Source organism: Alligator sinensis, unplaced genomic scaffold (genome assembly GCF_000455745.1).
Source record: "Alligator sinensis unplaced genomic scaffold, ASM45574v1 scaffold817_1, whole genome shotgun sequence".
NCBI classification, from domain to species: Eukaryota; Metazoa; Chordata; order Crocodylia; family Alligatoridae; genus Alligator; species Alligator sinensis.
In genome coordinates, this window is record NW_005843128.1 from 195,919 (window position 1) to 212,254 (window position 16,336).

The 16,336-nt window shown below is 52.1% G+C and overlaps 1 protein-coding gene across 10 annotated transcripts in view; it reads right to left on the reverse strand.

The window, feature by feature from the left end:
• Positions 1 to 16,336, reverse strand: part of FEZ1 (fasciculation and elongation protein zeta 1) — a 226,388-nt gene that overhangs the window by 89,046 nt on the left and 121,006 nt on the right. For all 10 annotated transcript variants that reach the window (XR_003092141.1, XM_025193905.1, XM_025193906.1 and 7 more), the window contains one exon: positions 6,203 to 6,283. Coding sequence is in view for 9 of the 10 variants with exons in the window: in XM_025193905.1 (XP_025049690.1) it covers positions 6,203 to 6,283 (81 nt within the window). In the remaining variant the exon portion in view is untranslated. The remainder of the gene's footprint in view (positions 1 to 6,202; positions 6,284 to 16,336) is intronic.

The window sequence follows — 16,336 nt, forward strand, 5'->3', positions numbered from 1 at the left end:
GGGGGCACCATAGCCTTATGGGCTATGCGTGGCTCCAACTCCCCCTTTACCACGCCCCAAGCCTCACAGCTGGAATAGACGTTGTTCGGTCCGGGTCTACACCCTCTCTGGCGCTCAGACTTTCTGCAGACCTGTCTCTCTCCACGCCCTCTCTGGTACTTCTCAAAGCACTGCCCTCTCTCCAGGCCTTCTCAGTAATGCCGCCCCTCTCTCCAGGCCTCCTCCGTAATGCTGCCCCCTTCCCTGGGGCTCCTCCGTAATGCTGCCCCCTTCCCTGGGGCTCACCACGCCCGCGCTGGGGCTTTTCAGCAACGCCCCCTTTCTGGGGCTTCTCAGCAATGCCCCCTCTCTGTCTGGGGGCTCTTCCACAATGCTGCCCCCTTCTCTCTGGGCCTTCTCAGTAATGCTGCCCCCTTCCCTGGGGCTCACCACGCCCGCGCTGGGGCTTTTCAGCAACGCCCCCTTTCTGGGGCTTCTCAGCAATGCCCCCTCTCTGTCTGGGGGCTCTTCCACAATGCTGCCCCCTTCTCTCTGGGCCTTCTCAGTAATGCTGCCCCCTTCCCTGGGGCTCACCACACCTGCACTGGGGCTTCTCAGCAATGCTACCTCTCTGGGGCTTCTCCACTGCCCCTCTCTGGGGCTGGGGGCCATTGACCCCAAATGCTGGGGCCTCACTCCTCCAACCCCTAGTAGCCTCACTCAAACCACCGGTGACAAACAGCAACACAAACACAAGCCCCTTGGCTATAACAAACTGAAGCAGCCCGGCTATAACCGCTTTCAAGCCTACCGGGGATACTTCATCCTGCCGCAGTGACAGACGCTGCTCCTGCATTCAGGCTTCTCCTCTCTTCCATGGCAGAGAGCTCCTTCCTCCTGGGCTGCTGGCAGGAAACTGCCCTCTGGCCTCATCCCCTAGAGTTGATAAGGGAGCCAGGGCCTGCCCCTTTCAATCAGCTGACCGCTGGCAGGGGCGATTGGTTGCTAGCTCCCGTTGCCCTGGCAACTGGCAGCTGGGCTCGTCACTTACTGCTAGGGCTCTTTCCCCAGCAGTCTCCCCTCTTTAGGAGCAGAGCACCTCTGTGCTCTGCAACAAAGACAACCAATTTTTTTAAGTGATCATTCCAGAAACACCCATCCTAGCCCTTAAATAAGCACCAAAGCTCACCAATCTCATTGCCAGAAGCAAAATTCCTATGGCCCAAAGCACACCAAATGGATCCAGGCCATGCCAGGACAAAAAAAAGTAAAACTTGCCAAAACATCTTGACCGCTTCCACAATAACTGCATCCCACAACAGAACCATCACCATTCCTGGATCTTATATAACATATCTGGAGGTGCAGGTATATCTTATCCAGGGCACTAAATGCCCTGGTGGAAAATATGTAGGAGATACCAAACAACAACTGCGTACTAGAATGAGTGCACACTGAAAATCTATCAAAGACAAAAAATATCCAATTACCTACGGGTGCACCTTTCTCATAAGAAAACCACTCTCTCTCCAATCTCTTGGTTCTAATCTTCAAAGAGAGTTTACCAAAACACCTTTTGCAGATGATTCTATGAACTTCATAAATGTACTGGATACAAAAAAAATCACAGACTAAATATAGGCATTGGATTTGTGGCATGTTATAACCTGCCTGCCTTCTAATAACCCCAGATAACCTGTCTACATTTTACCAGCTACATTTTATCACTAGTTCAACATTCCCCCTCGCCCCCACCTCCCAGTCTCAGACCTATTGTTTCTGATTCCCTCTGATCATCACTGCCATGAATTTGCATTTTCACAGACCTGCATTTTGCATTTTGGCTTCTATTCTACTCAAGAGAGCACAAAAACACCAACAGACTCCCCTTGTGCCAGAAGAAAGGTATTTGTGCCCAAAAGTTTGCAAAGAACATTTTTTCCAATGATTTAGTTGGTCTAATAAAAGATATCACATGTACCCAAGGAACCTTGTCTGCCTAAAATATTAGTGTTTACTGAATTAGCACTTATTTTGCATTTAAAAAAAATGGGCCCCTGAATGGCCAGCTTTTCTGAAGAATGAAAAACTGAAAAACCCCCTGAATTTCTTAGACAAGTTCTTGCTGTATTTTGCACAGCTTTGGCACCAAAGCAAATAGGAGAAAGATGACAAATTATCTGGGCAAACAGGGTATAAAATATGACTAAAGTTGTGCACAGATTTTATGTTGGGCCTTTGCACAGGCATGAATTTCATTGTGAATGAGGAAGCAGTATTGAGGAAATAGTACTCTGAAATCATGTTATGAAGATCATATAATGCAGATTTGAAGGGTACCTTAATATATGGTTATTGCAGGGCTCCTGGCACGGCTCTACGAGCGATCGTGGTGCTTGGGCCAGGTGCCAGATGATTGGAAGGTAGCTAATGTGGTCCCCATCTTCAAGAAAGGGAAAAGGGAGGACCCGGGCAACTATAGGCCCGTCAGTCTTACCTCAATCCTGGGGAAACTCTTTGAGAAGATCATCAAGGAGCACATTTGTGATGGGCCGGCATCAGAAATGATGCTCAGGGCAATCAGCATGGATTTATTAGGGGGAGATCATGTCAGACCAACCTGATTGCCTTTTATGATCAGGTCACAAAGGCCATGGACGCAGGTGTCGCGGTGGATGTAGTCTTTCTGGACTTCAGCAAGGCCTTTGACACCGTCTCTCACCCCATCCTAATTAATAAACTAGGCGACACTGGCATAGATGCCTACACAGTCAGATGGATTGCAGATTGGCTGAAGGGTCGCACTCAGAGGGTGGTGGTGGATGGATCATACTCGACTTGGGGGGAGGTGGGTAGTGGAGTCCCCCAGGGCTCGGTCCTGGGGCCTGCGCTGTTCAATTTCTTCATCAGCGATCTTGATGCTGGGGTGGAAAGCAACCTGTTTAAATTCGCTGATGACACCAAAATTTGGGGGGAGGTGAGCACGCTAGCAGGGAGAGAGAGATTGCAGAAGGATCTGGATAGGTTACAGGGGTGGGCAAACAGGAACAGGATGTGTTTCAATACGGACAAGTGCAGGGTGCTGCACTTGGGTAGTAGGAACCAGCAGCACACTTATACGATGGGGAACTCCCTACTTGAGAGCACGGAGGCGGAAAGGGATCTTGGTGTCATTATTGACTCCAAGATGAACATGGGCCGACAATGCGAGGTCATGGTTGGCAGGGCTAACCGGACCTTGTCGTGCATCCACAGGTGCATCTCGAGTAGAGCCAGGGAGGTGATCCTCCCCCTCTATGCGACGCTGGTCAGGCCGCAGCTGGAGTATTGTGTCCAGTTCTGTGCGCCCCATTTCAGGAGGGATGTGGACAACATGGAGAGGGTCCAGAGGAGGGCCACCCGCATGATCCGGGGACAACAGGGCAGACCCTACAGTGAGAGACTGCGGGACCTGAACCTATTCAGCCTCCACAAGAGAAGGCTGAGGGGGGACCTGGTGACCGTCTATAAACTCACTAGGGGGAACCAGAAGGGTTTGGGGGAGACGCTGTTTCCCCTAGCCCCCGCTGGCATAACAAGGAGTAATGGGCACAAGTTGATGGAGAGGAGGTACAGATTGGACATCCGAAAAAACTACTTCACAGTTAGGGCGGCTAGGAGCTGGAACCAACTTCCAAGGGAGGTGGTGCTGGCCCCTACCCTGGGGATCTTTAAGAAGAGGCTGGATACTTACCTGGCTGGACTCATTTGAGTCCCGTTTTTGTTTTTAGGGTGAGTGGTTTTGTTTGTGTTTTTGGGTTGTTCTCCCGCCCTGGCGGGGGGTCGGGCTAGAAGATCTATTAGGTCCCTTCCGACCCTAAAACTATGAAACTATGAAAATATATAACTATCACGGTGGGGTCCTAAAGGAGGGCCGTGATCTCCTTAAGGCCCCTTCCCGTGCCAAGTTGGCCCAAGGGCATCCTTGGTTTCTCGCCCACCATGTCTTTGATGTTAAAATATGTTAGGGAGGATGCCTTTTTATGCCCTCTTGGTCACTTCTTGTTGTAGTCTCTGTCTGTGGACTCCCGGAGCCCTCGTGGGTCCCGCTCTACAAACGGGTGCTTCTGGGGCACCCTAGCCTTAGGGGCTATGTGTGGCTCCAACCACCCCTTTCACCATGTCCCAAGCCTCGCAGCTGGAATAGACGTTGTTTGGTCTCTCTCTGTCTCCCTCTTTCCACGGCCTCTCTCAGGGCCTTCTCTGTAATGCCGTCCTTCTCTCGGGGCTCCTCTGTAAGGCCGCCCTCTCTCTGGGGCTCCTCTGTAAGGCCGCCCTCTCTCTGGGGCTCCTCTGTAAGGCCGCCCTCTCTCTGGGGCTCAATGCTACGCCCTTCTTCAGGGTTCACCGCAATGCTGCTCCCTTCTCCAGGGCTCACCCCAATGCTATCCCCTTCTCTGGGGCTCACCCTGCCCGCACTGGGGCTTCTCAACTGCCCCACTCTGGGGATGGGGTCAATGTACCCCGGATGCTGCGCCCTCACTGGCGCTGGGGGCCTCACACTCCGCCGCGAGGCCCCTCTTGGGGTCCTCACACTCCGCTGTGAGTCCCCTATGAGGCCTCCTCCATCCCCTGATAGCCTCACCTAAACCACCGGTGTAACAACAGAAACAAACACAAGCCCCTAGGCTATAACATAACTTAAAGCCACCCGGCTAAAACCACATTGCTCAGACATCCTAGAGCTGCCATCCTTTACCCGGCTTGGGCTGTACCTGCAGTCAGGCTTCATCTCACATCTTTGCTCAGGGAGCTCCTTTGTCCCTGGCAAGGGACCACTAGCCTGGCCTCAGCCCCTGGGCTTTATAAGGGCCAGACCCTGCCCCTTCCGGTCAGCTGACCTTCCCTGGTTGCCCCGGCAACCCTCAGCTGGGTCCCTTCCCTAGCAGTTTCTCCTCCTCAGGAGCAGGGCACCTAAGTGCTCTGCGACAATAACATTTTCTTACTTCTGAGTTTTTAACTAACCAATCAAAGAAGAGACAGTAAGTAGAAACACCTATAGCTTAACGTTATGATTTACATTAGTTTTTCATGTTCCGTGTACTTGTTATTCAGACTATGATTTCTTTTCAATCTTCTAGTAATCTTCAATCTTCTATTCCATGTGGATATTATTAAGAATTTAATACCGCTTTTGGTTAATGAAACATTTTCCAAGAAAGTTCCCTATTTGTATACATTCACCAGATGCTTTATGAATTATTTTCAGACATACAATAATTATTAACTCTTAATTTCAATTATTTGACATTTCTTTTGTGTGATGGGTAATCCAAGTTGCACACCTCTGCTTCCAGGGTTTTTTTAAAGGTACATAATTAATAGTTCCTAGAAAATAAAAACCATAAGCATTCTAACATAGATTAATTAGAAAAAATAGTAATGTATGTTACACTGTGAATGCATCTACATGTTCCCATTTACTGTGCAGTAACCAAATTTACTGTGCAGTATGGGTGTGCATCTACACATACACACCTATACCAGTAAATATGACAACTTATGCTGACTTGAGCATGAATTTGGTACCTGCATCATGCAGGTATCAAATTTATGTCATATTAGTTACAGTGCAATAACACGTGTAGATGTGTTATTGCACAGTGACCCAGGGGTCCCCCCTGCTGGATCTGTTCAGCCACTAGGGGGACAGCCTGAGCCCAGCCACAGGGCTCCTGGCTGGCTGCCTCTCTTGGCTTCAATCTGGGAGTAAAGTTAGTCCTAAATGCTGGCAGCCAGTGGCTGAAGGCTGGAGTTCCCCCTGGTGGCCACAGGGGCACATGGCAGGCTGCTCTGACCTGGGACTAAATTTAGTCCTAGGTTGCCTGCATGTGTAGATGCCAGCCTATTCCCACTTACTGAGCAGTAATTTACTGCACAGTAAATTTAAGCTGGAGTAAATACATCTGTAGACATGGCCTGTGTGAATGATTGGGACAGAATACCTTTTGGGTCTCTTGAATAACATGAAAAAACCCAACACAATAGAATCATCACAAACCAAATTTAGAGCTTTCATTTCTAAATATACTTATAAATCAAGTGGTTTAGTACAAATCAACTGTATTAATAATCCTGTTTTCTTCTTTTAATTAAATAGATTAGAGCTATATATTTTTATTTAGTACAAATTTCATGCATCCATTTCTGTGACACGCATTCATACAGGGTAAAGTGCACAAACCTGTTTATCATTCCCTGGGTTCCCAAATGTCTGCCGAATACCAGTCTGCAAGATATTCGATATTCCTTCCATGCTGAATCGCTGCATAGGAAAGCGAAAAGAAACTGATTTACTTGGAGCTAGAATAATGGCAAAGAAGTTATTCTTCAGGTTGAATATATATATTTTTCTTATTCTAAGGAGTGCTTTAATCAGTAAATCAGTCTCCGCTTCTCAGTAACATTATATTCCTTGCAGCATATTTGCAGAAGTAAATAGGTTAGAAAATTTTGGCCTTTTACCATACTCCCCTGAATCAGTATCTCATCATCCAAATTACTTATCATTGTATTCACTTTTCTTTAATTTTTATGAGTTTCTCTTTATCCTGCCTAAGACACTATGGGTGCACCCACACATGCAGGCACGTGCACTTGCAGCAGCTGAAATTTTTACCTCAGCACACATGCCCAGACAAGCACTTTGGTGTGGGGCAAGTTGTGCCACGTGGGTCAAAATAACCCTGCCCAGCTCCTCCTGGATCTGCAGCCAGGGGGAGCTAGAGCCACACATGAAGTATAAAAACCTAGAGCCAGGGTGTTGAAAAACAATAAAAAGAAAAACAAAAAAACACAGAAGGGCTAGTAAATCCAGCCAGTATTAAAACCTCTAGCCAAGGGGAGCAAGAGTCCACCAGTATAAAAACCTGCCCTGTGCTGGCCACAAAAGTATAAAAAGCTTCCCTGGGAAGTAGCTCAGGGCTACATGCTCTGAGGAGCTTCTGAGAGGAAGTTGGCCACACCTGTTCCTGCCCCAGGCTGCTGCTCTTACTTCTGTTCTTCAGCTGGGGGTGCATTTTTGTGGGGTCAGGGCTATGGACAGGGACAGGCTGAGTGGGTTTGTTGGCTGGTGTAGCAGACCTGGTCCCCTCAGGCGCTGGTGATAGTTAAAAATATAGTTAAGACTGGGGGGTGAGGCCCTTGCCCTTCCCACCCCCAGCTGCTGCTACTGCTGTTGCTGTTGCCGCATTCCCCCTTGGGGGTGAGGGATCCTCTGCCACATGTTGCTGCCCCCCACCCCGGGGTTGGCATCACATCCCCACTGCACTGCAGCACACCCCAGCACTGCACCCCAGCTTCTGCACTCCTGTTCTGGCCTGCTGCCCAGCCTGCTGCCAAGCCATGGCCAGAGGGCAGCCCAGGGAGAGGGACTGTGTTGCCTGTGGGCCCCTCCCTAATCACCACTGCCAGTGCCTAACGGTGCCTTGCGTGCCCCAGTTGCCTCAGGCATACCACCCCTGCCTTCACCTTCATCTGAAACACACCTTGGGTGGCTGACCTGGATGGCTGCTGCTGCTGCTGATGCTGCCTGTGCTGCCACTGCCCCTCCCCACCTCAGGTGGGGGGGTCCCTGCTGCACTGCCTTGCACCGCACTTGTACTGGATTACTTTCTTAATTGACTGTTTGCTCCTGCACTCCCTCACAGCTGCCTCACTGCATCTGATCCTGTGCATTGTTTCCTGCCTGCTGCCCTTCTGCTGAGTGCCTGGCTGGAGGCCTAAGGGACTCCTGGACTAAGCTTCAACAAACAAATCCTCTCCACTGCTCCAGCCATCTTAGACTAAGCTTCAACAAACAAAGCCTCTCCACTGCTCCAGCCATCTTTTACATCAGACTCAGCAGCCTCCCCTGTGTGTTTTGCCCTTGTGTGGTGAGTCCTGTGGTCCACTCCCCCTGCCCTGGCATTTGTTGTGTGGCTGAGTAAGCCAGCTCAACTCTCCCCAGCCCTTGTATGTGTGCGTGTATGTCCCACCTTCCCTGGGCATAGCCCACCTGGTTCCCTGTGGGGCTGTAACTCATTGAGCTTTAACGCCCCCACCTTCCACCTCCCCTCCACCCGCTCCATCCCCACAACCCCCCTCCTCCACCACAGCCACAGCCTGGATTCACTAGCCCTTCTGTGTTTTTTTGTTTTTCTTTTACTGGTTTTCCACTCCCTTATGTGAAACAATGGCAGGGCAGGAGCTTTCTCATGGTAGGGTTGATGCCCCTGCAGAGCTTCCTGCAGCCTCTGTTGTAGGGGCAAATTCCAGCCAGGTCCCTGAGGGGGGGGAGCATGTCCCTACAAGCCCCACTCTAGGGCCAGAGTCCAACCAACCTCCCCCCTCCTGGGGGCAAACAAGCCTGTAAACCCCACTGCAGGACTCCAACAGGGAAGCAGGAGGTCTCTCCCAGCTGCCCCCTGCAGAGGAGCTCCCAAGTCCCCCCCCACAATCACGTACCCAGGGCAAGGGCAATGAGAAGGACTCCTCTTCAGCCTCTTCCGCAGCTGGGGTGGGAAGGGCAAGGGCCTTGCTCCCCAGTCTAACTATATTCTTATCTGTCACCTGCACCTGAGGGGACCAGGTGTGCTACACCAGCCAACACACGCACTCAGCCTGTCCCTGTCCATAGCCCTGGCCCCACAAAAATGCCCCCCCAGCTGTAGAACCATAGCTATGCATAGGCAACTGCAGGCAACCCACACCTGTAGGGCCTGGACCCTCCACCACTGGCCCTTCCAGCTCAGATGGCCAGGCCCCCTTTCCAGCACTTACCCGCAGGCATGGGGTGAAGTGCCAACTACCTGAGTAGGAGGACCTGCATTTTAAGACCTAGATGCAGGCCCTGGCTCAGGTGGTGGGGGCCCAAAACCACGGCGGCCTCCTGCTTCCATGGCAAGGGTTTTTTTTCCTTGCCTCAGAGGCCGCCACACAAAAGGCGATGGAGAGGGGGCTCATGATGGAAGGTAAATACATCCCCCTCCTCCAAACCAGCATGCAGGGGAAAGGATGACCCATATTTCAAGGACCTCCCCAGCTGTGCACAACAGCCCACCCCCAGTAAAGATGAAATGGATAATCCCAGTGGAGGAGGCCCTCGGGGTTGCTGGCCAGTCTCAAGCAGGAGCCAGGGCCTTCCCCCCAACATTATGGATGCTGAGACTCAGGCTGAAACTGACCCAACAGCAGGTCTGGTAGTGGATCCCTCCCCCTCCAATGACTTGGGGTAGACCAAGGCCCTGGTGCTCACCCATTGAGTCCTGAGCGGGGAGATACTCTCTCCCAGAACCATGAGGCAGGCACTGATGCTACCCTGGTGCCTGATGTGTCTCCTCCTCCCCTCCCAGAATAGCCTTGCTACTAGCCCGCCCTGTGGTGCCACCACAGAGCGGGTCAAAGTGGGGTCCCCTGACCAACAGACTTGTCTTGTTGGGGACCCTGTGCAGACCCCCTTGGGTTCTGGCCCTGCCCTGCCATATTGTGAGGGAGTCCCACTCCCACCCTCACCCCCGCACCTGTCCCAAGGCACTGCAGAGCTCTCCCAATCCCTACCTGAGTCTGGGGCCTTAGTGGACCGAGAGGTTCAGACAGTGTCCAAGGAGCTCACTGAGCCTCAGGACCAGGAAGAGAATGCCCGTGAACTGGCAGTCTGTGGAACCTGTAGACCTCTCAGTCCTGGTGGTCCCCAGCAGTGAGCTACTTGCATTCCTTGATCTCGAGTTCACCTGGCAGTCCACCTGCAAGGTGCAGCTTGCCTTGGACTGCTGGGGAGATTTTGACAGCACCCTCAACATTGTGTGGGCACCGGTAGGGGAAGGCAAGGGACCCAAGTAATGTAACACCTGGATCTATAGGTGGGCTTGCAGTTTTGTAGATGTCCTCTATGCTTATGGGAGGGTGCTGCATGAGCCGGCGGGCCCCACGTCAGGTGTTGTGATGCATGAGGCCCCTGGTGATCCATGCCCCCAGCCATGAGGTCATTTAAGATCGTGACTCTCAATGTCCATGGCTGCAGGAAAGGTCTCCAGGGATGCCGGGTGCTCTCCTTCCTTCAGAAGCGGGGGTACCCCATTGTATTATTGCAGGAGACCCTGACAACTCTGGCCAATGAGCCTAGCTGGCAGCTGGAGTGGGGAAACAGGGTCTTTTTTAGTCACCTCTTGGCCACCTCTTGCAGGGTGGCCACCCTGTTCTCCCCAGGCCTGTAGCTGGAGGTTCTCCAGGATGTTGAGGTGGTGCTAGGCCATTTGCTGCACCTCCAGGTCTGAGTGCAGGGGCTGTTCCTGAACCTTGTGAACGTGTAACCCCCCCACCCGTGAAGGACCTGGATTTGGTGGACTTCTTCTGCCAGGTGGCCACTTACATTGGCACCCTCAATCCTCATGAGTGCCTGATCCTTAGCAGGGACTTTAACATCACCCTGGGCATGCGAGATCAGTCAGGCAGGGAGCAGAACCAGGCCACCATAAGCATCCTCAGGGAGATCCTGATGGAATACTCCCTGGTGGACATCTGGCACACTTATAACCCTGACGGCCCCCCTGCCTTCACCTACGTGAGGGTGGGGGAGGAGCAGGCATGCCACTCCCAGTTGGACCAAATGTATATCTCATTACCCAAGCCCACTCCTTCAGCATCCATCCAACCCCCTTCAGTGATCACTACCTTGTCTGGGCCCAGGCCACGCTGGGGCCCAGGCATTTGGGGTTGACCTACTGGCATTTTAATGCCAGCCTGCTGGAGGACGTGGACTTCAGGAAGGCCTTACATGAAGTCTGGATGGCCTCACAGGAACAACAGGCAGCTTTCCCCTTAGGTTGGAGATGGAGGGATGTGGGAAAAGTGTGCATCCAGCTCTTCTGCCACAGTTACACTCCGAGGTGCACCCGGAGCAGCTTGAGTGGGAAGTGCTGGAGCTGGAGAGGTGCCTGGCTGCTGATTCAACCAACCCGTCCCTCTGCAGAGAGTGTTGGGAAAGGTGGGAAGAGCTTCACACTCTGGACAACCACTGCACCTGCACTGCATTTGTCTGCTCACACATCCAGCTCCTTTGGGAGATGAACCATGGCTCCCGTTTCTTCTATGCCCTGCAGAAGAGGCAGGGTGCCAAGAATTACATCCCCCTCATGGATCCAGATGAGATGCGCCAGCATGAAGAGCCCTTCTCCCTGGATCTGACCAACACTGAAGCCTGTTGGACCCTGTGGGAGGGACTCCCGCAGGTCAGCGCAGGGGACCAAGACCGGCTGGAGGCTCCTCCCACCCTGACAGAGTTCTCAGCCACCCTCTGTCTAATGCCTAACAACAAGGCACTGGGCATTGATGGGTTGACTGTGGAGTTCCACCTGGCCTTCTGGGATAGCCTCACCCCAAATTTTGCTGCGGTCTGGGTCAAATCCGATGGAAGTCAGGAGGTCCCTTTGTCATGCTGGAGGGCCATGTTGACCCTCCTGGCAAAGAAGGGGGATTCCTGCAACCTGAGGAACTTGTGTCCCGTGTCCCTCCTCTGCATGGACTACAAGGTGGCAGTGAGGGCCATCTTGCTGTGCCTGTGGTCTGTGCTGGCAAACGTGATCCATCCCAACCAGACATACACGGTGACCGGACGTTCCATCTTTGACAACTTGTACCTGGTTTGGGACATCCTGGAGCTAGTGCACAGGGAGGGCCTGTCTTTCGCCCTCCTTCCTCTGAACCAGGAGAAGGCATTCAACAGGGTGGACCATGGGTATGTCACAGGCTCACTGGGGGCCTTTGGCTTTGGGCCCTACTTCGTGCAGACCCTTCAGGTCTGTACACCTCTGCAGAGTGTTTGGTCTTGGCCTGTAGGGCTTCTCCCTACAGGACCTGCGAGGGTTGTCAGAGTTCTACCAAGACCTCCTCCAGGCCTGGAGGCTGGTCTCCACCTCCAGGTTCCCTGCAACACTCACCCAGGGCACTGACCTGCTCATTGAGTCCCTCCTCTGGAACCCCCAACTGGAGGTGCCGATGGCAGAGGCATCCCAGTTGAAACGGAAGCTGGTCCTGGGTGGTGTCACTCATATCGAAGACCTCCTGGACTATGATAAGCAAGTGTGGGTGGATCCCACTGAGCTGGCAGCGCATAGGTTTACCAATGATGTGTGTGACCTGCCACATAGTCCAGGAGGTGAAATTTGCCTTGCCTTCCAATGCCCTTGCCTTTGTTGTCCAGGTCCTACATGACGGTGGTCCCTCCCCCTCTCCCCCATGTCCTCCAGCCCACTGGGGTTTCTTGTGTAGTCAGCACCATGCCCAGCTTTGTGGTGCTCCCAGCTCCACCACCTGAACCAGCTGGAGGACACCAAACTAGACCGCTTCTCCACCATCCATCGCCACCACCTCTACGTGCTCATGTGCCACATGATCCACCATGCTGTCCTTGTGTCCTGCCCAGACACCAAGTGGTGAGATCTGTTCAGTGACAGCATAGCTGGGGCACCCCAGTGGCTGAACCTGTACTTCACTGTCATCCCATGAGCCACTGGGGAGCTCAGCTGGTGGCTCCTCCATGGAGCCATGGCCATGGGCATGTATGTGGTGAGCTTTACCAACACCCTGGTCTCCGGCCCCTTCTGCGGACAGAGAGGGAGACCCTGGCACACATGATGCTCGAAGGCTTCAGCCCCTCCACCTCCACCTCTGGAACCTCCTCCTGAGGTTCTGAATAAATTTTATCCCACACATTTTTATTTTTGGAAAGCCCATCCATGTCCCCAACAAGTCCCAGGACCTCCTGATCAACCTCCTCCTGGCCCTGGCCAAGTGGGCCCTGTACATGACCAGGAACAAGGCTCTGGCTGGGAAGGTACCCAGGGACTGTGAGACCACATTCATCTCACTGGTCCGAACATGTTTCCAGGCAGAGCACCAGTAGGCAGTGTCCACCAGCTCCTTAGACACCTTTGAGGACCAGTAGATGTGGCCCTGGGGCTCTGCTTGGTATCCCCCACACGAGCAATCATTTTCACATTTTGACCCTTTGACCCTCACATCACTTGTGTCCTGTTTTTTGCCTTGGTTGTCCCAAGAATTCTGTTGTGTCATCTATCCATTGGCCCCATACAGTAGGGACTACTAGTTAGCCAGATGGGCCTCAGGGCCCATGATAATTGGGTGATACAAACAGTCAGGAGCTTCTGGGGCTGGGGAGCTCTGCTCAGTGTCCCCCTCAGGAGCACTCATTTTCAGATTTTGACCCCTTGGCCCACACAACACTCCCATCCTGTTTTTTGCCTCTGTTGTCCCCAGAATTTTGTTGTTTCATTCATCCATTAGCCCCCATACAGTAGGGGCTACTAGTTAACCAGGTGGGCTTTAGGGCCCATGGTAATTGAATGAGACAAATAGACAGGAGCTTCTGGACCAATTGGTATTTGGGGACACTAGCACCTTGTGCCAGCTGGACTGCTGCAGCAGCCCTAACAGAGTTCCCTGCACCCTCTACACACTGCAACAATCTGGCAATGAGCACTGCTGCCTGGCTGTGACCTGCTGCCATCTGCGACAGCATATGGCCCCAAGGCTGTGCACCTGCCAGACCTGGGTGGGGACTGCATGGACACAGCAGAGGCATTTTCACCTCTGGGACAGCAGCCAGTAGACTATGGCTGCACAGTTGGCCCTTGTACGGCACTACTGCCATGTGTGCCACCACCCTGCCATTTGGGCAGCTACTGCCTGAAAGATAACAGTGTGATGACCTGCTTTGAACTGTCATCCTGGCCCCAAGTGGTCTCAGGTGCCAGCCCTGAGCAGGCATCTCTGCCTGGGTCCTGCTTATTGCCTCATTAGCAGAAATCCTGGCATTCCCTATTTAAAAAGTGCAAAATCTCTGATAAAAAAATCCCAAATTTACTCTTTACAATACCCCAAAATCCATACATATATATATACACACACATACAGAGAAAGAGAGAGAACGATCAGTTGGGCAATGTTTTATTGATATATTTACAATTCTAAATCAATATGGAAGCCTATCAGTGTCTCTATCATCATAATAAAATAACTTCTAAATATCTATATGTTTTGATGTTTGCTTTTGATTTTCTTATGATAGATCAATTAGAGCTCCCCCTGACCCCTTCACTAACTAGGATGCGGGGACAGCTTCCCCTGCAGCCAAAGTTCCTGCCAGCAGGTCTCATCCTGTCTGGCAGTTGGGCATGATGGGTGTATGATGGGGAGCTGCGCATCCCAGTCCTGTGCAAAGGCATGCAAGTGGGCCATGCTGGACTGGGTCCCACTACGCATTTTGTGGAGGGGCCACCACATGCCTGCCCCCTAGGACTGTGTGAAATTTTGCTCTGTGTTTCATTTCAAAGCTGTTTTGATGCATTTCGAGCTTGAAGCAGCGAAATCAAAATGAAACAAAAGCCTTAGAAATAGCTTTGAAATGAAAAAAGGGCATTTGAAACATTTCAAAAATTTTGAAACATTTTGAACTTGAAACGTTTCAAAAATTTTGAAACATTTTGAATTTCAAAGCCAGGTGTACTTGGCTTCAGCGCTGGTCCCAGCCAGCAGCAGCAGCCTCCTGTCATCCAGCAGGCAGATCAGGGCCTGCCCCCATGCCTGGGAGGGCTGGTGCTGCTGCCTGGGGCCAGCAGCAGCACCGATCTTCCCGGTGCTGGGTTCAGGCTGTGTCCAGCCCTGTCCCAGGTGGCAGGAGCAGCCTCCTGTGATCTGGTAGGCTGATCGGGGCCCTGTGCACCCTGGGGAGGGCTGCAGGGCTCTGCCAATTCCTCCTGGGGCTGCAGGGGGCCCTAATCTACCTGCCAGATCACTGTTGGCTGGTGCTGCTGGCTGGGACTGGCGCTAGATACAACCTGTGCCAGGAAGATTGGTGCTGCCACTGCCCCCAGCTGGCAGTGCCAGCCTTCTGTCATGTGGCAGGCAAATTGGGGGCTCACCCACGCCCCCAGGAGGGCTGCACAGGCTTTGCCAGACTCCTCCCAGGAGTGTGGGCCCCTGATCTGCCTGTCAGATGACAGGAGGCTGGTGCTGCTGCCTGGGGCCAGCAGCAGACCACTCTTCCTGGCTCTGGGTGGGTGAAACATCTAAACAGCATCAAAACAGCAAAACAGTTTTGATGAACCAAAATGGAACAGTGCTTTCAAAATGAAACAAAAGTTGAAATTAAACACTGTTCCATTGAAACGTTGAAACGAAAGTCAAAGTGGAACAATGCTGTTTTGCACAGCCCTACTGCCCCCCCAACCTGCCACCCACAACACCAGCAGCAGCAACCAGCACAGCTGTGCCCCGGCTGCTGGCACAGCCAGTGGCGATGAGGCTCTGTGTGACCTGAACTCTGTACACACTGAAGAGACCCAGCCCAGCCTGCTAGTGCACAGCTTTGAACAGGACCATGAAACCATGCACTAGCGGGCCAGGCCACTGGTGCCGTGGATGGTGCAGGGGAGGTGGGGCAGGAGTGTGGCATCCTCTGCTCAAGCTCCTCCATAAACCCACCCACAGACCACACATCCCCCCCACCACTCCTTACACCCACCCACGTCCGTAACTCCCACCCCCATGTCTCTACTTACCCATGACAGCACCTGGGCCAGAACCAGAGCATCTCTCTGGAGGGCCGGCTCCCGGGTTACCTCAGGGCAGGGTCAGGGACCATGGCCTGCCCTGCTTTTTCTCCCCCCATGTTTTATTTTGATACCTGGATATCCAGGTATCAAATTTTGAGCCTACGCTACAAATATGCAGCATGGGGAATGGTTTTTTTCCCCCATCATGCCTCTTGCCACATCTCAAACTGCTTTGAGATGCACAAGAGGCACATGCAGGCTCATCTGGATGCGCCCTATGAGCCCTAGTACTGTATGTAAGCCATTTGTGCTAGGCTAAAGGAGAGCAGCATTATTCCCTACATAACTGTGCATATGTTTTTTTTTATATGCATACCTGAACAGACATCAGACTTAAATGTATCGTTACTGCAATACTTTAAAACAAAATGAGAGATGCCATTAACAAATTACAGCCAAATGCCTGCCCACATCAGAAAGAACAATTTAAATGATTCATACATTTTGCTAGATTCTAAATCAACTGTAACAACCAAGGAAAAAGACTTGGCTACCATTATATCATGTTTAATTAAGATATCTGTGGGCATATCTACATGAGGCATTTACTGCAGAGCTGCCTAATTAGCTCTGCAGTAAAGGTCTCTGCATCTGAATGTGCTCCTCTATTACAATGCATAAAACAAACTCCAGAGCAGGCTAGTTTCATAGTTTCATAGTAGCTAGGGTCAGGAGGGACCTGAACAGATCATGTAGCCTGACCCCCT